This window comes from Taudactylus pleione, unplaced genomic scaffold (assembly GCF_031769625.1).
Source record: "Taudactylus pleione unplaced genomic scaffold, aTauple2 ptg000282l, whole genome shotgun sequence".
Taxonomy (NCBI): domain Eukaryota; kingdom Metazoa; phylum Chordata; class Amphibia; order Anura; family Myobatrachidae; genus Taudactylus; species Taudactylus pleione.
In genome coordinates, this window is record NW_028284684.1 from 8,940,654 (window position 1) to 8,966,066 (window position 25,413).

The 25,413-nt window shown below is 43.5% G+C and overlaps 1 protein-coding gene across 4 annotated transcripts in view; it reads right to left on the reverse strand.

Moving 5' to 3' along the window:
* Positions 1–25,413, reverse strand: part of GLT1D1 (glycosyltransferase 1 domain containing 1) — a 225,426-nt gene that overhangs the window by 42,589 nt on the left and 157,424 nt on the right. For all 4 annotated transcript variants that reach the window (XM_088482112.1, XM_088482113.1, XM_088482111.1 and 1 more), the window contains 3 exons: positions 19,136–19,185; positions 15,760–15,803; positions 14,205–14,325 (listed from right to left, as the gene is read on the reverse strand). In XM_088482112.1, the coding sequence (XP_088338238.1) occupies positions 14,205–14,325; positions 15,760–15,803; positions 19,136–19,185 (215 nt within the window). The remainder of the gene's footprint in view (positions 1–14,204; positions 14,326–15,759; positions 15,804–19,135; positions 19,186–25,413) is intronic.

The following is a 25,413-nucleotide window of genomic DNA, read 5'->3' on the forward strand; positions in this document are numbered from 1 at the left end:
GGCGTCCACCTGCCCTGGAACAAGTGTGGACCCGAAACTGCTCCCCAGCCCCGAAGACTGGCGTCCGTTGTCAACAGGACCCAATTTGGAACCCAGAACGGACTTCCCTTGTTGAGGTGGGTCGTCTGTAACCACCACGTAAGGGACAGGCGAACCTCCTGGGTGAGCACAATCGTCTGGGACTTCAGAGACTGAGTCAGCCCGTTCCACTTGGACAGGATCAGGTGCTGCAGAGGTCTGGAGTGAAACTGGGCGTATTCCACCATGTCGAACACCGACACCATGGAGCCCAGTAACCTCATCGCCGAGTGTAAGGACACCCGGCGGCTGTGCAGACAACTGCGCACCCTTGACTGTAAAGCAGAGATCTTGTCCTCCGTCACGAAGATCCTTTGCTGTCCCGAGTCCAATAAGGCTCCAAGATGCAGAATCCTCCGAGACGGGATTAGAGTGGACTTCTGCCAGTTGATTAGCCAGCCGTGCCGTTGCAGCAGTGCAATGGTCAGGTCCAAGTGGCGTAACAGGAGCTCTGGAGATCCTGCCACCAATAACAGGTCGTCCAAATACGGCAACATGCGGACTCCCTGCAGCCGCAGAGAAGCCGCCATGACCGCCATCACCTTGGTGAAAACACGTGGTGCTGTTGCCAGGCCAAAAGGTAACGCCCGAAACTGGAAGTGGTCGCTGCTGATTGCGAACCTGAGGAACTGTTGATGGCGCCAAAGAATAGGGACATGCAGGTAAGCGTCCTGTATGTCCAATGACACCAAGTAGTCCCCAGGTTCCAGCGCCAGAATGATGGACCGTAGGGTCTCCATCCGAAACTTCGGGACCCGCAAAGACTTGTTGAGTGCTTTGAGGTTGAGAATCGGATGATATGACCCATTGGGTTTCTGTACCAAAAATAGATTTGAATAGAAACCCTGGCCCCTCTGGGAGAATGGAACCGCCACTATAACTCCAGCCTGGAGCATAGTGTGCAATACCTTCCGCAGCTCCGTAGCCTTGTTCCGGTCTGATGGGAGACCCGTGGTGAAGAAGCGAGCCGGGGGTCTGTGCCGGAAGGAGAGGGCGTATCCGTGAGAAACCACCTCCAGAACCCAAGTGTCTGTCGTAGTGGTCGACCAACACTGGGCGAACTGTAGCAGGCGGCCTCCCACCCTGGGATCCCCTAAAGGGAGGCCCGGACCGTCAGGCCGCAGGCTTGTCATCTGGCTTGGGGGCCGGACGTCTGGTACTCCATGCCTGCTTCCGGGGCTTGACCGATTTCTTAGGGCCAGCCTGTCGAGGAAACGACTGTGGTTTGGGCCTGCCCTGGGCCCTAGATGACCGAAAGGACGATGGTCCCGAACCAGAAGGAGCAGCGGCCGACGGGAGACAGGCAGATTTGGCTGCCGCCAGCGTGGCCACAATCTTATCCAGATCCGGACCGAAGAGAACTTCTCCGGTAAACGGCAACGCTTCCAGACCTTTCATGGAATCTGCGTCCGCCTTCCAGGATCGCAGCCACAAGGTGCGACGAGCAGCTACCGCTGCTGAAGAAATTCTAGACACCAGAGTACTAATGTCTAGAGCCGCCTCGGTGATGTAGGTGGCCGAATCACGGAGATTGCCAATCAACTCCGCCTGATCGGCCGGACAGTCGGATTCAAAAGAAGCCTCTAATGAATCCGCCCAGCGCTCCATCCTCTGGCAACCCAGCAAATGGCCATAGCCGGCCGTGCTGCCCCCCCTGCAAGGGAATAAGCGGACTTCAGGCAGATTTCTACCTTGCGGTCCGTAGCATCCTTAAGGGAGGACATGGATGGCATCGGCAATGTGGCACTACGGACAAGACGGGTCACGTGAGAATCCACCTGTGGAGGGGATTCCCACTTCGCAAAATAATTATCCGCGAACGGATAAGCCACCGCCAGGCGTCTCTGCGGCTGGTATCTTTTGCCAGGTTGTTTCCACGCCTCCTCTAAATGGTCCACCAACTGACCCGAAAGAGGAAAGACTGTGGCATCGCCCTTCACATCTTTGAAAAAGGCATACTTAGATTTAGCCGCTGGGGGAACTTCGTCCTCAATCACCAAGGCTGTGCGGACCGCCCGAATAAGCCCAGGAATATATACTTTGGACTTAGCATCAGCGTCCTTAGTATGGAGAGGTTCCTGATCGTAAGGATCTAGAATCTCCCCATCATCAGACGTCCCTTCGTCATCCTCATAAGGAGCGGACAGAGACGCCACCGGCCTTTTATGAGACCGCATCACAGACTCCCCTTGCAACACATCCGACAAGTGCTGTACAGAACTCGTCAGGGAGTTAACCCACGCTGGCTCCTGAGAACCCGGGAGCGGGGAAATAGGGAGACTGTGGGGTACCACCAATTGTCGTGGGAACCCCTGCATGGGTGACGACACCACAGACTGCTGGGACAAACCCATCGGAGTAAACGCGGGCTGCGGAGCTAACTGGCCCACTAAAGCTGTTAACGCCTGAGCGAAACAAGCCCAGGGCGGCTCCTGTACCGGTGCTGTAACCGTAATAGGCCGCGCCATGGACAAACACTGCCGGCAAAGGCCCTCCGCGCTACCCTCCCCCTCCGCTAACGGTACTTTGCACGTGGTACACTGTAGCCGGAGGGGAAAATCACTTTCAGACATGATGGCACCACGTATGTGACCTCTCTCACCAATTAAGTATTAAATAGGCGAGAGACCACCCTGCAGCACCGCACCGCAAGGGCTTTAGCAGAAAGAACAGGGACAGTAATAAAGCTGACAGTTTAGATGAAGAAAAGATTACAGGCAGCAGCGCTAGCACAGTCACATACAATGCAGAGAAATAACAATTCCTGCACTAACAGCGCTGATCACTCAACTACACAGACACAGGGCCTGGTAGGACACAGCGCTGCATACACAGACCTGACCACAGCGGAGGAGAGGTATGCGGGGGGACCCAGACCACGATGCTTCCGTCCAGCGCTTCCAGCAGCGTTCACCATGCGTTCTGGAGAAGATGGCCGCCGAGGAGCAGAGAGGAGGCTGGCCTGGGGGAGGAGCGCTGCCACAGGACCAGTCGGCAGCATGCAGAGAGGGCTGTGTGCAGCGGGGGAGGCGCCGGCTGTGAGACAGGGAAGGCGCGCTCCCCTGGCATGCATTTAACCCCTGGGACGCCGCAGCGCTACCGCTCTGCTGCGGTCCGCTGTCCCAGGGGGTAGTGGAAGCGCAGGTTGGTCGCCTGGCTCCACGCTGCAGCCAGTCCCCAGGGAGCCCCCTGCCTGGGGACTTAGGACCATGTGATCAGCGGGGACCCACCGCGGGACCCCGCTGCTTACCTCTGTCCCCCTTGAATCCGGCCATGGTCCGGATCATCTGGGGTCACCGCTAGCTGTGACCCCAGACGCCCACCAGCATCCCCGGATCAGTACCGGCGTTCTGGTACCGGCGGGGTGTAGGGAAGACAGCATGGACGTCAGGACTGACTGTCCATGCTGTACATCCAGTTGTGCAGCCACAGCTGCATGAAGAATAAGCTTCAGGGGCTCTTCTAGCCCCCACTCCAACAGGTGCACCCGACTCCGGCCGGGCACCAAACTAAACTGAGGTGCCTTGGCCCGGGGGCGGGGTATAGGAGGGGGACCTAGTGCATCCTGGGAGGCTGAAAGCTTAACTCTTTGGTGCCCTGCGACTGACGTCACACCTATACCCCCAAGGTATCCTGTGGATACCCTATGGACCCTGAAGTAGAAATAGGGCATTGTTGAATGCAGTTTACAACTTGTATCCAGTGCATAAAATAATACATTTCCAATGGTTCACCATGTTACAGTGCAAGCTTATACAGGAAAATCTTACATCAGACACGGCACTCTAAGTGGGGGAGGAACAGAGAAACAACTGGACAAAATTGGGTTCTTCTCGCTTCGAGATAAACACCTAAAAATGGATAGCCAAATTCCTAAGAGCTGCAGCACCATCATAACACACAACGCAATACGTTTTACTTGTAGAACTAAAGTGGCTGTCCACACTTATCGGATTCAGGATCATATCTAGAGAAGGCGTGTGCAATCAACCTTGAGGAGATGATAGGGTCAGTTTATCAGTAAAACACAGAATGATAGATAAGATAGAGGAAGCTACAGAGAGAAGTTATCAATAAAATTAAGTTTTAGGCAAATAGACATCCATCACAAATGGGTGTTGAATGGAGTTATAATTAGTGGAGTTGCTGTAATTTGAACACTTAAAAATCTATTGGCTTTTGAATAATAGATAACTAATCATACAGTGTACAAAGCAAATTAATGCAAGATACAATGCTAGAAGATAAACAATTAAATAATTGAACCATTGTGGTTTGGGGTGGGGTGTGCACAAGACATGGTTTCCAGGAACACTGCGAGAATTGGAACAAAACATTCTGAGAATACTGTCAGGAAACTATACAATATCAACCAAGTAATGCCTGCTGCAAGGACTGAAATTTACCATCCATGTTAAATTGTTATTATTGACATACAGTATGCGGTCTCAACTAAAACATGACTATTCACCTATCAACAATATGTAGCATTAGTAATAGGACAGGAATGATCATAACAAAACCCTTGAGATTAAAACAACTTTTCTACAGAATTAATAAATATATCAGTCTACAGACATAAAATACACTTGATACGGAATAGTAGGTTCGTATTGTGCATAAAAACTTATTATTATGCATTAGCAAACTGACATCATTGGTGTACAGAAGCAAAAATACATGTACTATGCACTTTATATTTAATGTAATGCAGCATATTGCAGCGTAATTGTATGTAAGCACACCTGTTGTAGTTCTTTTGCAGACTCAAGCACACTAATTACCCTGGAGGGGTTGGGTAAGAGATCCCAGTGGTCAGGACCCCGACAGGGTTAGGATACCGACACTTGTTGGTCAGTATCCTAACCCTCCCCCACTCTCTACCCTAATCCTCACTCCCTGATGCCTGAACCCAACCTTCCCTCTAGTGCCTAAACCTAACCTCCCCCGCACCATAAACCTAACCCTCCCCCCTTAATGCCTAACCCTCCCCCTAACCGCAGTACTTACCGTCAGGATGCCGGTGTCGGGATTCCGGCATTCTAACTGTCGGTATATTGACCGGATCTCTCCTGGAGAGTCCTAAGGGCAAGGCTAGAAAGGGAATTTTTTTTGTCACTTAAAAAATAGATATTAGAACTTGTTGCTTCCCACATCCACGGATTTACAAGCAAATTTTAATTGTGAAGATCTCCTTCAATTGCACAATGCGGCAATTTAAGACCCTCCAAGTTTTTATATAATGTAACATCTATTTATTATCTAATATGACAACCAAACTGTCAGGATTAAAATACCAAAGAATTACAGTGCATACAGGTAATGCTTCTGTATGGGTAATTAATATACATAACCTCTGTACATTCACTGTGCACAAAGAAAAAAGTCGGGCAATTATCAAAATTCAAACCACACAAGGAAGAATGCTTTCAATCCAGATTTTTTCAAAGTGGCATTTCTGCAAGTTGAATATCGCTGAATGAAATAGTGCAGATCACAGCAGTATAGGAAGAACCCACCACATTCAGAAATCCCTTCTAAAGCTGCAGTCCTGATTTTCAGGGTCAACGTAGCCACGTCATAGTCCATAAATTTTAAAGTCACCCAAACTGAAACTAGCACTAGCAATGCCAGCCTATGCTGGTAGTAGGAACAATCAGAAGGTCAAAGAGAATGGGGTCCTCCTGAATTTTCCACAAACAGAAATAGTTATCAGCCAAGGCTGGGGGCACTGTAGCATGGAAACCATAAGCCAGCCAACTCAGGGCTGCATTCCCTTGAGAGGATCAAGCTCACAGAAAAATGTGAGCCCGCCTGTGTAGGAAAAAATGAATCCCGGTTTAAGCCAGTCATTCGCAGAGGGAGCTTCTCATGGAGCTAGTCATGCAAGTGTTATTTATGGAGAGTTTTACCAAGTCTAAGGAGTTTGAATTCTACATGTAACTTGAGAAAATAAGGGACTAATAAGTGGTAAACAAGGGATGTGTGGGGGTGTTTTTATTTAAATCAAATATTTTCTTTTTTTTTTAATATATATAATTTTTTTTTACAGATGGATTGCAGGGGCAAGCAACCTTTAGATATTAATGCATGCTGACACTTGTGATCCTCCAAGTGTCAGCATGTCCTGATATCCATGAAAATAGGGTGTGACATGGCTTGCTGGCATCTGTAGTTCACCAGTAAGAGAAAACTAAAAAAAAAATGTGTATTAACTCATCATTAAGACTACACCCACCACCTAGGAGTGTTGGGAACACTCCTAGGTCATTCCATGTGACTTACATTACATTTCATGTTCATTTTTAGAATTTTTAATGCACCACACACAAAAATTAAGCTGAAATTCAACATTTTAAAAATATGACAATAACATATGGGGTAGGTAGTCATAATTAATACTTAGAAGCAGAAAAAATGTACACTTCTAGAAGTTAAATTTTATTGTCTATATGCATGACTCATGTTACAAGAAAATAGAAATAGGAACTGGGGGGACTTATATACTTATTTAAACCTGCTCTTCTAAATATTTTTACAATATAATTGTTATACTATACACTTATAAGATGGTAAACTTATGATTGACACACAAACAAAAAACTGAATGTTAACCAAACTATACTTAAAATAGATTTTGACATGTAACTCATGTTACATTTCTGTCCCCAGTCAAAGGGGTGTGGTATGATTGACCGCCGGTTCAAATACCGACACCAGTATGCCGAAGAGCGCAGATCCCGATGGAGGTAAGTAAGCTATCTAACCCTCCCCTCCCCACCCCCCAACCCTCCTTTAGGGGTGCCTAATCCTAACCTCCCCCTTAATGCCTAACCCTAACCTCTCCCAGGGGTGCCTAAACCTAACCCCACTCCCTGCACCCTAAACCTAACCCGTTCGGGGGGATGCCTAAACCTAACCTCAACCCCGGGGGTGCCTAACCCTAAGCACCCCTTCCCCTAGCCTGACCCTAACCCTCCCGGAGGGGTGCCTAACCCCAAGTCCCCCCGGGAGCCCCTGAACCAAACCCCTCCCCCCCACGACTGTCCGCTCGTGACGCCAGGCTTAATTTTGTTCGGTATGCCAGGCGTCAGGATTTTGGCGGGTGGATAATGATAGGCGTCATTATTTCAACACCTATCATTAGTCCCCTTCCGGGATTGCACAGTCGGAAAGCCGGGGGTCAGAATTTCCACCGTCGGCTTCTTGACTACCTCCCAGTCAAACGGCTCTGATAAAAATTACTCAAACCTGTAGAATCCACGTGAATTAACCAATGTAGGCCTGTTTATCTTACTAATTAACTGTGATGATGTATAAAATATTTAATCTGGTGATGACGGCCATTGCCATCTCTGATGTCCTTGATCTCACCTGGGAAACTATTTCCATCATATTCAACATAGAACCAGTCACTAACGTTAACTGCATCATCTGAAGTCACTATGACAGTTACATTAAGTTCATCAGTAGAAAGAAATTAAGTTAAAAAAGTATTGGCATCTCTAGAACTATCAGCAGAGACCTTGTGTTCTTAGGAGGAGGGCCAGCGCTGAATGGCCTAGGATGCGTTGGCACTATGGCAGGGGAACAATGTGCCTCTTCCTGCTATAGGGCTGCCACACTCTTTGTACCCTCGGTTTTCCATTAGTACTGGTTTCATTTTGGAGGGTTATACACACATTATTTACAAAACATGCCAAAATGCCAGTGGTCTGTTGGTTTTAAACCCGACGCACATCACCATCAGCTTGGCTTCTCAGCCTCCAAAAACAAGATTATTGGTTCTTACCTGATAAAGCTCTTTCTCTGACTCCATCTGGGGCCACTTCCTTACACATGGGGTTTGAGTGGCATTTAAGGAGTCAGCACTTAATGAGCTAGCTAATTAGCTCTATAAAAACTCATCCACTCTGACCCCTCCTCAGTTTGAACTTAAAAAAAGCCTGAAGGATAGTTTGAAGAACCACTATACACATCTTACTCATAGATTCAACAAATAAGGGAAGGATCAAAGTGTTCCCCAGATGGAGTCAAAGAAAGAATTAAACAGGTAAGAACCAAAAATTTTGTTTTCTCTTATTACATCTGGGGGACACTTCCTTAAACATGGGGATGTAAAAATGAGTGCTCCTAGGGGAGGGCTCATCCAGACTTATCTGAACTTAAGACTTTACTTCCCAGGTCAGATACACTGGATGCAAAGTCATAAATACGGTTAATGTATGTATCAAGAACCCTATAGTGCTCCACATAACTGTTCTACAGAAGTCCTATTCCGCGCTGCCCATGAAGACTTACTGAATGTCGATTCTGAAACTCTATACCTTCGGGGTCAACAACACCAACTGAGCTAGATGGAATGAATTGAGATTCTGGCTAGTATAGCTCGTTCACTGGTTCAGTCCCGTCCTATGTCTTACATAAGATAGTGGCCAACCTCCAGGAGGATTAGGGCCAGATGGTTTAGGCTCAGGATTCTGTAAGTGTCATAAAAATAAACAATCAGTTTGCCTAAAACTGGTTGTTCTCTAAAGATACCTTGCTATGTTACCAGGTTTTGCTGATTAGCTAAGGTTGTTAACACCTTTCCTGATAAATGATACAACTGACTCTACTTGAGGAAGACAACTTGTAGTAAATAACACTATCCGCTTGTTCTAATAGAGCATTCCAGACAAGCTCCCTTTCTGATACTCTTGTATCCCAGTAACCCACCTCAAGTCCAGCTCCGTTATGTTAAAAAGGCAGGTGACTGAAGTGCTGACACTTAAATAAATGTATACAGCATATATACATATATCTATTCTCACCAATTTCTACATTCACTTTTCCTGAGACTGCTGTGGCATTCTAAAATAACAAAAAGCCTACAAAAACTCTCATGTAAAGTAAAACATCAGTGGTATAAATCTTGTACTCCAAGTGACTTCCTCACATATAACACTATCTACCACTCTTACAGTAATTGCTCTGGACACTGCCAACAAACATATTTCCAATCTCTCATCTCTGCTAAAGTCTCTAACCCCAAGCAACTTTTTAATACATTTAAATCAGTTCTTAAATCACTTGCACAGATAGTAGCAGGTGGTTTGGGTGAGGAAGGCTCACCCAACCCACCTACTACTATCTGTGCACAAGATCTTGATTGCTATTTCAAGAACAAAATAAATAAGATCTGAACTGAAAAGGTATGCTCTTCCTCAGCCAGTGACCTGCTCAATTCCCTGCCTGAACCCTCTGGCACATTCTCTTCATTTGACCCCACAAATGAAGATGAAGTATCTACACTCTTCTCATCCTCCTACTCTACTACCTCTCCTCTTGATTCTATACCCTCAGAAATCAGTAAAGCTCTATCTCCTGTGCTAATCCCAACCTATACTAAAATCTGTAATCTCTCTCCCCACTGGTATCTTTCCATCACTAATCAAGCATGCAGTGATTACTCCCATTGTGAAAAACAAAACAAAATTATGTCCCTAACTCTCACTCAAATTACCATCCCATCTCCTAGCTCACATACCACTCCAAGCTACTTGAGAGACCTGTCTACACGCGCCTCACACACTTTCTTAACTCGCACAATTTATTGGACACTTTCTTAACTCGTACAATTTATTGGACCTACTTCAGTCAGACTTTAGTTCCTAACACTCCACAGAGACAGCACTGACTAAGGTAGTGAATGATCTGGTCACTGCCAAGTCTAAAGGCCATTAGTTGCTTATTCTTCTAAATCTCTCTGCTGCTTTTGACATTGTTGACCACTCTCTTCTCATATTAACACTACAATCCCTAAGTCTTAAGGACACAGCCTTCTCTTGGTTCTCATCCTTCCTATCTAATCGCTCTTTCACCTTTTGTTTTTCTGATTCTGCCTCCACTTCACTACCTCTATCAGGTGGAGTACCGGAAGGCTCAGTCTTAAATCCTCTACTTTTCTTAATCTGTACCACCTCTCTTGGCAAACTAATCCGCTGTTTCAGTTTTCAGTATCATCTGTACATGGACAATATGCAAATCTACCTCTCCTCTCCAGATTTGTTATCATCTGTACTGGTCCTTGTCACTGAATGTCTTTCTGCCATTTCATCTGGGATGGCATCTTGTCACCCTAAAGTTAACATATCCAAAACAGAATTAATTATATTTCCACGGCCAATAGTAGTTATCAACCTAATCTCTCTATCACTGTTGATAACTCAACAATCAACCCTACCCCATAAGCTCGCTGCCTAGGTGTCCTTCTTGACTCTGAACTGTTCTTTGGTCCCCACATTCAATCTGTCTCAAAATCATGTTACATACATCTAAAAAACATACGCAAATTTTGACCATATCTAACACAAGACAATGCAAAAACTCTAATCCATGGACTAATTATTTCCCGCATTGACTATTGCAATAGTCTCCTTATTGGTCTTTCCAAAAACAGGCTCTCACCACTACAATCCATTTTGAATGCAGCTGCGAGGCTGATCTTCCTTGCCAAACGTTCATTGTCTGCTGCTCTGCTCTGTCAGTTCCTCCATTGGTAACAGGTTTTCTATTGTATTCAATACAAAATACTTTAACTTGCACATAAGGCTATTAACCAAACCACACCAACATACACTCCTCACTTATCTCAAAATATCTCCCAACCTGACCTCCCCACTCTGCACAAGACCAGCATCTCTCACCCACACGCATTACTTGCTCCCACTCACGGCTACAGGACTTTTTTCGGGCTGCACCCACTCTGTGGAATGCCCTCCCATGCACAATAAGACTTTCCTCTAACCTAAAAACCTTCAAGCATTCTCTGAAAACTCACCTTTTCACATCCTCCTGACTTTAGGCCAACATTCCTGTGTGATTGGATCATACAGCCCACCAACAACCTCTGCAATCTGGTTGGACCAATATGCAACACCTATCCTTGTGTATCTATGGCTATTTCCCTATAAATTGTATGCTTGTGTGCAGAGCATCCCTACCTCATATATCTGTCTGTTATTACCCAGTCTTGTTCTATTAATGTTTCCAATTGTAAAGCGCAATAAAATATGTTGTGCCATTTAAGAAACTGCTAATAAATATTATATATTACACACACACACACCGGACCAAGGAGACGGACCACTGTCTAAGACACTGGGTACCGCTGAACGCTTGCAGGATGTTACTATCGGAGGAAGGTGGATACTGCTCCTAGTCGGCAGGCTAAGATGTTCTATTTTAACTTTGATGTAAGTCTGAGAATTGTGATAATTAAAGTGTTGATTTTACATCTCATTTTCGTGTGCACCTGTGCTTCTCTTTGAAATAGAAAACTGACAAGTGACTCCTGGGGAGGAAAGACAACCTTGACAAGGGAGCTGCAGAATATGTATCTTTATACATACATATACATTCACACGTATCCAAAACCATGCTCGTTAAGGAACCATCTATGAAACTCAGACAAGGAAGGAGAAAAAGAACCCCGTCCGTTAAGCAGCCATGTCCTGTATAATGGACCCCATTTCATGGACCCCCTGTCATATTTAGTACGCCCGAGTACCAAACTCTCTTAAGACAATCTGGTGCCTATGACTAAGTTGAACACCATCCCATATATTTTCCTAACAAGGAAGACTGGGAATCCTTGGAATATACCAATTGTATAATAAAAACTGTCAATGAGACAATTTCTGCTGACTCCTAGATGTAGAGACAATTGAAATGAACTGACTACTGGACAGACTTTTCTGCCTATTCTTTAATCCTGACAGAGGCCATGATTCAGAGCCGGAAGCTCTGAAAGAGCGCTCGCTCTGAATCAGGGACGTTTTTTTATTTTTTTAGAACGGCCTCCTGGTCAAGACCATCGCGACCATCGAGCTTGCGACGAGACCCTTGTGGTCTCTAACAGAGCCGAAATCACTCCCACTGACATCACTCGTGATGTCACGGGGCCGCCCCCAAACGGAGGCGTTCACATGGGAATTCTCATTTTCCTGTGGAACCTACAGCATCTGGTGTTCCAAGGTGGTCTCCCATCTGAATACTAACCAGGCACAACTCTGCTTAGCTTCCAAGATACATGTCCAGTGTGGAATTGTTGTAGGTGGCTGTAAACCCAATCATTAGCGAAAAGAAAAAGACTAATTAGACTTTTCAATTTTCCTGGACTAAGCTGAACTTTCCCAAGAAAGTTCTCTGTAAAGAGTTGCGGAATATGTGTGCGCTATATAAATAACTGGTAATAAATAAAAATAAATAAGAACTAGTCCATCCTAGTCATACATTTTCACTTAACAACATTAGGCCGACACAAGTATAAAAATTTCATAGAATTGGCAACATGTACTATTAAATAATTAGTTTAACTACTTAACCAAAATTATGCCAACTAAATAATCTACCTCCAGGCTTAGCCTTTGAAGAGGCCCCCTCACCATTATGTTACTTATTCACAATGAAAAGAAACCACACAAATCTTTATAAAGAGAACTTCCTTTTAGCCTAAATATGCTTTACCCCTTGTCTAAAACCAAAGCATCAGCTGGTCTTTTTGGAGAAATCGCTAACTCTCCACAATCCGGATTCAACTGTTGACATCCTTGCTAAATAGCACAATAACCTGAACTAGTCAGTAATCTAGCCTGACAATCTCCATAAGGAGACATTTTTAGTAAATGTGATATTATATACAGCACATATAGCTATATACATCTATATATGTCCACACACACACACATATATATATAGGAGTATGTCCATACACACACAGGGAAAACACACGTAAATATCTGAAAATACATGCCAGCATATTTATCCCCAGCTTCCATTGAGAGGAAAGTTAAAATATGAACAGTTTTAACTCAGATTCTCCTTCCACAAGCTGCACTGAACCCTGTGCAGGAGCTCCTGGACTGATAGATGGATATAATCAGCTTCCCTGAATAGTTTATCCTCTTACACCAGTGAGTTGTTATCTTTGTGTATAGTAGGCACTGGTAGGTTCCCTCAAACTTTGCATCCTTTAGTAAGATGAGAGAAAGAGCCATTATCATACACTCAGTCACATTCCTCTGCAAGTAGACTGAACTAGAGCTGCTGACATCTAATCATTCTGTAATGACTGGCAGCTGAATATTTATTATTTTTATCCTTTATTTCTTTTTTACCAAGATAATCAACCAGGGAACAAATTACCTAGAAAGGAAGAACACCTTATGTGGCACCCTGAATTTAGGTCAATTTACACAAGCTGGATGCAAGACTTTCTGTATACTGACTATGTGACTTCCCTTATGGATATACCCATGACCGATGCAAGGTGTCTCGGCACCCTAGGCAAAACTTCAGCCTACTGAACCGCCCCCACCCTCCCCCACCTCCACCAAGACCCACTTTCCAGCCCCTCCGGTGAAGGCGAGTAGGTGGCATCTTAGAAGTTCCGTCACCTGCATTTAGTACAACAAGAATGTCTCTCTCAGAGACATCCTTAATACTGTGATAGGCAGACTCTGTGACTCGCCCAAGATCCTGGTGCCCTAGGCAGCTGCCTAATGGTAGAGCCGGCCCTGGATACACCTTGTTACCAGGATGAACCTGTGGATACAGTGATAGCCGAACAGGGACTATGTATTGTGCACTTAAACCAGGATAACTCTAATAAATTAGCCACATTTTCTCTAAAATGTAGCCCTGAATTACTAACCTGCGTTTTCAGATGGTAAAAAAAAAATCCTCCTCAACAGGAGCTATGGTAACTTTAATTTCTGTCCAGATTACCCTTATTAGTATTTCCCTCACTGGACAAATGTTCCCAAGGAAAATAAATACCCACAGTAATACACAGATATGAAACACAATTCAATAAATATCTGAGTAAATATAAATACTCTATCAGATACTTGTCCAAAAACTTCCAGATGGAGTTGGTGAGGAGGAAGAAAAACAGAAAAAAAGCAGGGTTTAATTTGTCCTGGAAACATAGGAGTTATATAGATAATGTTTTGGGAACTTATTTTGCCCTTCCATCCCAGCACATCATATGTTTATAGAGTTCCACTTCTTTTTAATCGACAAAGCACTGGCAAAGAGTATATTATGGGCTTAGTACTGAGGTAAAGTCTAACATTTCATACCTCAAGTAGTGCTGCTGACATTCCTTCAGACACTGAACTATTCACCACTGCAAAACAGTTTGTTACCAAAGCCTGCAGGTCTGCCTGTGCGATTTCTCCAATAAGGCGAATGCTGTCAATACTGAGAAAAAGAAAAACACGAGGCTAAAGATATTATTATGCCAACAATTTACTAATTGCAAGTCACAGGTAAATAATACTTGCTTGAACAAAAATGTAATTAACAAAATGTTGTTACCTGCAGGGGATGTGATGAGCATCCCGACAAGCGGGATGCCATCTGCCAGAACCCCAGCACCGGAATCCCGAACACCCGAGACAACACTGGTGCCGAAATGTCGACATGACTCGGGATGCCGACGTCGGGATCCCGGAAGGCGGCATCCTGGTCATAAGGACACCGGCGGAAACGTGAGTATCAGTCCGAGGCGGGGGGGATGGACGGACGACTACTTAGGTTTAGGCGTCCCAGGGGTGTTAGCGTTAGGCTGCAGGAGAGGGGAGGTTAGGCAGCGGGCAGGGGGGGGTTAGGTTTAGGCACCACCTGGGGGTTTAGGGCTAGGCACTAAGGGGGAGGGCTAGGGTTAGGCACTAAGGGGGGGAGGGTTATGTTTAGGTACTTACCGTGGGGTTAGGGTGCAGGGTAGGGAGGGTTAATATTAGGGTAGAGGAAAGGAGGGTTAGGGGGTAAATAGGACAGGGTAACAGTACACTGTATTCCCCTGTCGGGATTTGAACCTTCGGAATGCCGCTGTCAGTGTACTGACAACCGGCATTGCGTCCATCGGTATTTCATACCGATTCCACCTACGGTATTAACACCCATTCATTTGTTAAAAACACAAAAAGCATATACTACATTCAGAAACAGTTCATCTCTGCCAGCATTTGTCACAGATATCTGTCTGCCCAAATAAGATTTTCACAGGTCATGCGTTAATTGAAAAAGAAATAAAAAAAGCTTGCAAAAAAGTTTCGGAAGCTAAGAAATGATCAGGTTTGCAGTTCATTATTTCAATCTTCAAAAACAACGCGCATCCTGCTGAATTACAAACTACACTGAACATTGCTTTTTTTGGAAAAGAAAGGATGTGTATGGTGAGATAACTAAAATGAGGGGATTTTCAAGTTGGGAGACACCTCATTAACAATATACATATATAAATGGAAAACGAGTACTGTATTACACCCATTTTATGATAATATACGTATATACGTAGGCCTACAGTACTTTTATTCCAGTTTATCTTGCCCTATATTAATTTAAATGAGTACTGCAGGCAACATGCTAGAATGTCAGCAGGTATATCAGGCAACTGATCCAATGTTTTGGAGCATGTGGCCCTACTGACCCAAACTGTACTGATCAGATCATTATTGTGCATGTTGGCAGATACAGTTGGAAGCTTGTGTCTGCAGTCATCATCTGATCTGGCTGTTCGGCCAAAATGTGTGGCCAAAGGAGAGAGAGAGCACACTACATGGCCTCTTATAGTCTACCAACTGGTTTCACATAGAACTATCAATCATATACACTTTTCTGTTGGATACTTACTTATGGAGCTTGGCTTTGACTTCATTTGTAAATACTTGGTCCACCTGCGAGTAAAGTGAGATTACATAAAAGCCACACAATAAAAACTAATACAATGTTACTACGCATGAAACAAAAATAAAATCACAACCAAACAGAAATGTACAATAGATTACAGGAAAGATGAGTTTTGATGGTCACTGGTGAGTTTAGGGGGTAGGATGGAAACCGGTATATGGAAGCCCACTAGGTAAAGTACTAATTGATGACTAATGTTGTATGAATGGGACAGGTGTTTTAAGATTGCAGGTGGGTGATAGAGGCGTATTTTGAAGTTTTTTTTTAAAAGTGACTTAAAATGACACAAATATATACTTACTTACAGGCATTTTTATGTACCCCCAATTTAAGTAGAACATTTATTTAGCAAAAAACTAATAATAGACTTCTATACTGTTACCCTATATAAGTTTGCCTTTTTGGGGGTATAGACAGATTTCCCCATTTTCATCTATACTTATCGCGTGTAAAACCTGCAAAAATGATCACGAGAATGCCAGAAGACAACTTTTCAAACAGAGTTGTGTCAAAAATGGAAGCACACATACAGGCGAAAAGTGAACATAATTGGCGCGTTAAGTTTCCGTACGAAAAGCATACATTTTATCATGGCTAGCTGAATAAGGGGTCTATTTACTAAGCAGTGTTAGGAGACAGAGTGAAAAGTGATAAGTCTGTGATAAGGTGCCAGCCAATCAGCTCCCAACTGTCATTTTTCAAACACAGCCTGTGAGATGACAGTTGGGAGCTGATTGGCTGGCACCTTATCACAGACTTATCACTTTTCGCTCTGTCTCCTAACACTGCTTAGTAAAGAGACCCCTTAGTCTGTTAGTCTTTAATATTATCACTTGCTAGATGTTACAATTACAATACGTTTGACTAGTGTTTTTTGCTATTCTAGTATTATTGGCAATATAACTGCAAGTTATTATCTAGTATATCTTCTAGTATGATTGTGTATTGTTTAAACTCCAGGGTAAGTAATTATTTGTTTGTCTGCATTGATGGTCCTTTCCTGGAGGCTTATTATTCTTTTCTGCAATGTACACATTTATTTTAATCTTTCAGAAAGATTCCTTAGAAAGAGCTCCTTTGTTAATAAGTCAATTGTTCACTTATCCAGCATGGTATATGAACTTTGTGACACCCATAAGCTTTTAAGAGTGCTTGAGCTAAACAGTCGTCATATCCGATGACATGTATTTTATATCGCATTGCCGATGGTTTACCTCCTGACAGGTTACATGGGGTGTGATGTCATCAATAACAGGTCGCCGACGAGATGCACGCCGGGCGACATCCTCAAGCATGGTGGAATGGTGCATTACTTAAGGTGAACATGTCTTTTGTATCAATGGTACCTTGAACAAAATGTGTTAAACATTGAAATGTTGTTATACTAGAGCACAGGCTCTCAAACTTGGTCCTCAGGACTCCAAACAGTGCATGTTTTCCAGGTCTCCTCACAGAATAGCAAATTAAATAATTATCTTCACCTGTGGATTTTTTAAAATGTGTCAGTGAGTAAGGACTACACCTGTGCGCCTGCTGGGTAACCTGGAAAACATGACCTGTGTGGGGTCCTGAGGACCGAGTTTGAGAATCTCTGTACTAGAGTACTGTGGTTCTTCACCTGGAAACCCCTTAGTGTTGTCAAGTACACTATACGTTTGGGGATATGCATCTGGACACGGTGGGCTATGGGGTAAAATATTCAGTGGGCGTCAGCCATATCTTTTGTTCCTCCCAATGACTCCCACTAACAGTCGGATGCTTTCCTGCAGGTGAGGATAGGAGGACCATTAAGCGTAGAGGGAAGAGGACAGGGTGGTAGTGGACCAGCATATGCCAGAGCCATTTTCAAGCATGAATACCTGGTCAGAGATTTGGATCAATTCATTAATTTTTAAAATCACTGTTTTATTACCTCTCTTGTCAAGTGCATATGAGGCTTTATAAAACAATTACATTTTAGTTTTACTAGGGTTTGTCTATTTTAATTGATTCCTATTTACTGGATTTCATCACCTTAGCTACAGTAGTTTGAAGCAGATGAGCTACAGTAGAAATTACAATGTTGGTTTTGCTTTAAAACTATTTATATGAATTCTGGGTGAGATTCTGAGCCGGACGCTCTGAACGAGCGCCCGCTCTGAATCAGGGCTTTTTTTTTTTTTTTTGGAGTGTCCTCCTGGATGCTCGCATAGCTGTTGGTTACCACCCACAGCTTATGCGAGCGTCCATGATAATGGTCGCGATGGTCAAGACCATCGCGACCATCGGGCTTGCGACGAGACCCTGTGGTAGGGTCTCTGTGACCGCAAGCCCTGGAGGGATCACTAGTGATGTCAGTGGGGCCGGACCCAGACGGTAGGCGTTCTCATTGGAACGCCTCCGTCTGGCAGCCACGCCCCTGGAACGCCCAAAGGGGGCATGCTGTCACCCACCATCAACAGCACGCCCCCTTTGGTGCGAGACCCGGAGCGACAGCTTGGCTGTCGCTATCCGGGTCTCGCGCATGCGCACGACGGAGCTCCCTCCGTCGTGCGCATGCGCACTAGGGTACCTTCGACCCGCTCGCGAGCGCGTCTGAATCAGGCCCTCTGTTATATGCATTTGCCTGTGTGGCCTTTATACACATTATCATCATGTGCTTGCCAATGTTGCAACTTTAATACACAACAGTTATTAATTTGCAAAATATAAAATGTGTAGAAAACATGTATTTTCTATTGACTTCATATGTTCATTACTCACTATTTGCCATTAACACTCATTAGTATAAAAAAATAGGTGTTCTCTGTGAAGCCATACAAAATAACGACAAAGCATTTTGGATGGACGATGTCTGCTGTCAAAACTTTGTAGAAAAAATATATCTATTTAGTAAATAAGCTCCTATTCACAATTATACAGTGACAGTGTGAGAATAAAAGGTGCTTTCTCTCATTGCTGTCTTCTAATGGGAGCCCAAAAACATTGGGGTGGAATGAAAACACTACTGTATTAAAATGATGGTGAGACGGTCTGCTAGAGAAGCACACATTTCTGCACTAGTGCCAACTTGCCGGAATTGGCTGATAGAGAGCATAATTGATAAAATGAAGTATAAAAATGACAAATATTGAACATATGGGTGTGGCAGATCAGTGGCAGTGTTGTGGTCTAGCTTCGATAGACAGTATGTATTAAAAAACTCAATCAAATAGTGGCTGGACATGCTTTAAGAGTTTGTAATTACTCATCACGATAAGGAGCCAACAACATATAATGGAAATAAACAAGGCTCTAACACAAGATTATAGAAAATAGCCTTCAATAAAATCATACTCACCATTGGTCCAATAATAACCAAGCAAACATTGGGTTCCCTTTCATGCCACTCTAGGATAAAAGTATTATTGTCAGTCTCATTAAATCATTATTTTTTTATCTAATATAGTGTGCATGACGTGGAAGCATCCAAAGTTAGTGAAGCTTATATAACGATTTGCTATGATTGCAAATGAGTTAACAGAATATAATCCGGAGTATGGTTATTTAGATTAGACAAATGTTTGTGCAGCTAGGCATGTCCCTTCTGTATATCAGTAGTGGATGCAGCCGACACTTTCATGATCATGTGCTCTTGCAGCATTGGCAGAGGATATTGATCATTGCTTCTGTATTAAGCAATCGTAAAACTCTGGGTAGAAGCCAATCCTACACTGTATATTTTATAATCTAAAACCTGCATTACAAACATTACCCTCTGAAACTCCAGTGCTTATGAACTACATCTACTATGATACTTAGCCAGCCAGAAACCACTCCATATGTGTATTATAATGACCACCAATGTGGTTTGCATTGTATTAGTGCAACAAATATAGATTTTAGTCCCACAGCTCTTGGATCTCTGCAAATTTAAAACCCTTACAGCAATCACTGCTTGGTATGTACTAATACATTTTTCATGGGGTATTTTTCCTAAGGAGCCCCATTAAGGTATACAGGTGTTTTTGCCACATAAATAATGTATGGATCCTATTTACAGGACATTGTATGTGTATCCTCCTACCAACCTGTTAGAAGAACAATCACATAGTATGTACGACAGAAAGTAATAAATCAGCAGGTGTTGAAAATAATTAAAATCATTACATTCCAAACATTGAAATAATTTGAATTTGATTGTGCTCAATTTCAGATTAAGCATATTGGAAACGTTAGTAACACTTGTGAAAGTATACAACATTACAAGGGCAGAGAATGACTTCTCATGGTGTTCCTTATGCTGGATGGAATGCGTACAATGTTTTTATACTGTACATGTTTTGCCATCATATCATCTTGGAAGGCACAGTGGTGCAGCTTTTATCAAAAGCAGTGTTCCTTAAAACTGGATTTTCTCATTTTGACAATAATGGAATATGACTGATCAAACTTTGAGAAGTTGTAAGTTTGCCAAATTTTAAGAAAAAACTACTAATTACAGGGAGGTTTCCCAAGATGGGTTTTAAAGGAATAATGTAATTAAACTACTTGCAAGACGGGTGGAATAAAAAAAAAAATGTTCAGGTTACTACTTCACACAGAGATTATACACACCGATCAGCCATAACATTAAAACCACTGACAGGTGAAGTGAATAACTATTACTATTTTGTTACAATGGCACTTGTCAATTGGTGAGATATATTAGGCAGCAAGTGAACATTCAGTTCTTGAAGTTGATGAATTGGAAGCAGGAAAAATGGGCAAGCGTAAGTACCTGAGCAACTATGAGAAGGGCCAAATTGTGATGGCTAGATGACTGGGTCAGAGCATCCCCAAAATGGCAGGTCTTGTGGGATGTTCCCTATATGCAGTGGTTAGTACCTACCAAAAGCCCAATGTCCTTCAAATATTGTGTGATGCTTAGTATAGAAATAGTCAGGGCAAATAGATCTGCCTTGGATAAATGCTGCTGCACCCCATTATACAATCAGACATTGAATGAGGAGTGAGATTCATAAAGAGCAAGTTGCCCATGGAAACAACAGCGCTACCAGCACATTAGATTAGTATTCACTTCTGCTTTCATATGTTATACTCTTAAGCATTGAACATACAGTCAGGTGCATAAATATTGGGACATTGACAGAATTTTCATATTTTGGCCTCTGTTCACCACCACAATGGCTTTGAAATGAGACAAACAAGATGTGCTTTAACTGCAGACTTTCAGATTTAATTGGAGGGTAATTACATCCAAATCAGGTGAACGGTGTAGGAATTACAACGGTTTCTATATGTGCCTCCCACTTTTTAAGGGGCCAAAAGTAATGGGACAAACTAAACAATCCTAAACCTAACTTTCACTTTTTAATACTTTGTTGCAAATCCTATGCAGGCAATTACAGCCTGAAGTCTGAAACGCATAAACATCACCAGACTCTGGGTTTCATTCCTGGTGATGCTCTGCCAGGCCTCTACTGCAAATGTTTTCAGTTCCTGCTTGTTCTTGGGACATTTTCCCTTCAGTTTTGTCTTCATCAAGTGAAATGTATGCTCAATCGGATTCAGGTCAGGGGATTGACTTGGCCATTGCATAACATTCCACTTTTTAGCCTTAAAAAACTCTTTGGTTACTTCTGCAGTATGCTTCGGGTCATTGTCCATCTGCACTGTGAAGCGCCGTCCAATGAGTTCTGAAGCATTTGACTGAATATGAGCATATAATATTGCCCGAAACACTTCAGAATACATATTGCTGCTTTTGTCAGCAGGCACATCATCAATAAATACAAGGGAACCAGTTCCATTGGCAGCCATACATGCCCAAGCCATGACACTATCACCACCATGCTTCACTGATGAGGTGGCATGTTTTGGATCATGAGCAGTTCTTTTCCTTCTCCATACTCTTCTCTTCCCATCACTCTGGTACAAGTTGATCTTTGTCTCATCTGTCCATAGGATGTTGTTCCAGAACTGTTATGGCTTTTTTAGATGTTGTTTGGTAAACTCTAATCTGGTCTTCCTTTTTTTGAGGCTCACCAATGGTTTACATCTTGTGGTGCTTTTCACTCTTGTGAAGTCTTCTCTTGATTGTTGACTTTGAAACATATACACCTACCTCCCGGAGAGTGTTCTTGATTTGGCCAACTGTTGTGAAGGGGTTTTTCTTCACTAGGGAAATAATTCTTCTGTCATCCATCACAGTTGTTTTCCGTGGTCTTCCGGCTCTTTTGGTGTTGCTGAGCTCTCCGATGCGTTCTTTCTTTTTAAGAATGTTCCAAACAGTTGATTTGGATACACTTAAATGTTTTTGCTATCTCTCTGAAGGGTTTGTTTTGATTTTTCAACCTAATGATGGCTTGCTTCACTGATAGTGACAGCTCTTTGGATCTCATATTGAGAGTCGACAGCAACTGATTCCAAATGCAAATGTCACACCTAGAATCAACTCCAGACCTTTTACCTGCTTAATTGATTATGAAATAACGAGGGAATAGCCCACACCTGTCCATGAAATAGTTTTTGAGTTGATAGTCCCATTACTTTTGGCCCCTTAAAAAGTGTGAGGCACATATAGAAACCGTTGTAATTCCTACACCGTTCACCTGATTTGGATGTAATTACCCTCAAATTAAATCTGAAAGTCTGCAGTTAAAGCACATCTTGTTTGTTTCATTTCAAAGCCATTGTGGTGGTGAATAGAGGCCAAAATATGAAAATTCTATCAATGTCCCAATATTTATGCACCTGACTGTATAATGAGAGAGTTACTCTGCCGATGGTGACAGATAGAAGAAAGTACAGTGTATGGTATAAATTGAGACAGTGAACAATAAAGTCTTGCATCCATTTAATTAGATCAGATTTATACTGTAAGTAGACACAGATATTAGTCCTATATAATAGAGCAGGACCATTATTAGTTATTGCTCTATAGTACTATTCTAAAAATGTGCAATTTACTGTCAGTGCTATACCTTTCACTTGATAATAAATACAATTATCTCAATTCAACAGACTGTGCAAATTAAGCAGAAGTGTCATTATCACAGTCCAAAAGATTCAGCGGAGAATAATTATACAATTGTCCGAAAGCTGTGCAAACCTCGCAAAGAGTGCAAAATCAAAAAAGTGCCAGTGCTATCATCTAGCATAGAAGTTATTCTATGCGGTTACACAATGTCATACGAAAAATAAAGCAAATCAAGTAGATATAACCAGTTTCATTTGCTAGAAATAAAGATCTGTGCTAATGAGGTACTAGTGCTGAACCACAATACTATTCATCTCATTTCACATATGAGGGCACTCAGTATCTCAATTAAGCATCATGTAAAGTGCTAGTGCTAAACACATTGTAAGCATATCCAGCCCAATAACATCAGGAATAATGACATCAATTAAAATTTCCATTTCCACATTTAGTTGTATTATAGAAAGGTATTTGAACACACAGGGCATCACAATTTGCTGCGTAACGGGCTGCGTAGCCGCCGACTGGTGGGAGTGCCCATGCTGAATCCTGTCCACCTCCAAAATCACCTACAATGGGTATGTGAGTGTCAGAACTGGACCATGGCCCAATGGAAGAAGGTGGCCTGGTCTGATTAATAATAATAATAATTAATAATGTTACTTATATATAGCGCTTTTCTCCTAAAAAGACTCAAAGTGCTTTACATTTGCCTTTACAGCACAAAATACAAAACAAGCTTAACAATGGAAATGCTTGGGTGAATAGTACCCGTTTCAGATATACTGAGATTCCAGGGAATTTGGCCTGCCTCGGCCAAATTCCCGTGATCTTGTGTATGTCTCTAAGGTACCTACCCGGGAACACGTTCCCGGGTAGCCAACCCAATTGACCAGGGAATTTCCCGGGAGTTATGTCCCAGGAAATTACCCTGCTCATATCTGAATGGTGCTACCCGGGAATTTACTCCCAGGCTGCACCAAGCAGCTTTTACATTGAGTGGGCAGCGCAGAGCATCCTATAAGGCGCTCATCGCTGCCGCTCACCACCCCCGGCGCCAGTGGCTGTGTCGCTGTAGATAGAGACAACGACCTTGGCCGGGTCCTCAGGCAAAGAGGACTAAAGCCGGACGACGGGTCTCTTCCACAGTGGGCTGCCCGCTCTCCCACTGGACCACCAGGGCAAATGGGGAATAAAATAAATAATTTAATAATATAATAAAATAAAAAAAATGGCTGCATTGTGATTGGCCTGCTGCCTTTTGATGACATCATCAGCGGCAGCCGGAGAGGGGATAGGCTAGGAGGGGCAGATGGCAGAGGAGATGCATGTAATCTGAAAAATCCAGCTCATGTCTGAAAGGGGTCTACCTGGGTATTCCCCGGGTAGACTCTGTAGTGTGAAAGGGGGGTTTCGACCAAATACCTGGGATTTTGCACAGGAGAAATTTCTGGGTCATATGTCTGAAAAGTGTATAGGTGAGTCTTGAATCTATTTTTGAAGGACTCTAGAGTGGAGACCTCTCTAACTGTGCAGGGAAGTTACATAAAGTTGGTTTCACAAAGCTGAAAGCTCGACCCCCAGACGAATTCCAGGAGATACTAGGTACTGTTAATAGTCCATAAATGGATTGCAGTAATCGAGTGGGACAGTAAGGAATCAGAAGCTGCTTCAGGTACCTTGGGCCCTGGTCATGTAGGGCTTTCAAAGTTAGTAAGGCAATCTTAAAAACAATTCGCCATCTGACAGGTAGCCAGTGAAGGGAGTAGAGAATGTATGTTATGTGGCTGAAACGGGGCTGGTTGGTTAATAGCCTGGCAGTTGCATTTTGTACCATCTGCAAGCAGTGCAATTCTTTTGCTGGGAGTCCAAGATAGAGGATGTTGCAGTAGTCTAGGCATGATTATATAAATGCATGTATGACTTTAGGCAGATCTTCTGAGGGAATTAATTGGTTGATTCTGGCTATGTTCCTCAGATGACAGAATGAGGATTTGATTGTGGCTGATACCTAATGTTTGTTACAAACCATGCTAGAGACCTCCGTCAGAGACCCCTGCATCTTCCCATGCGCTGGTGTCATCGTGGCTTGCTGAGTCGCTGGCTGCTGCTTTCAGGGGAATCCAGAGTGGGGTCTATACCAGAAGGTGGTTCCTTGCATCCCCGCTGTTGCCTAGCTGTACCTGCTGCCTCTCCATGCACTTCCTGTGCTTCTGCATGCCAGACATCCAGATCATGGGCGCGGCCATCTTGGATCAGGTCAGGTGATCCAACCCCATCCAGTCAGCAGCGCTCTCCAGTGACTCCAGCCAATCACCATCCGGCCAGGGGTATAAAAGCCCTTCCCTGACTCTGTCTCATTGCCAGTACAATAGTGCTATTGCTCTAGCCAGACCTATGCTTCTGAGCCCTGCTGTTTCCAGTTCCAGTTCACATGTGACTCTGTTCCTGTGTACTCCAGCCAGGAGTACTCCTTCCCAAATCCAGCACACTCCATCCCGGAGTTCTATTCCAAGTGCTCACCTAATCCAGCACACTCCATTCCAGAGTTCTATTCCAAGTGCTCACCCAATCCAGCACACTCCATCCCGGAGTTCTATTCAAAGTGCTTCCCAATCCTGCATACTCCATCCAGGATATATTCTACTCTGCTACAG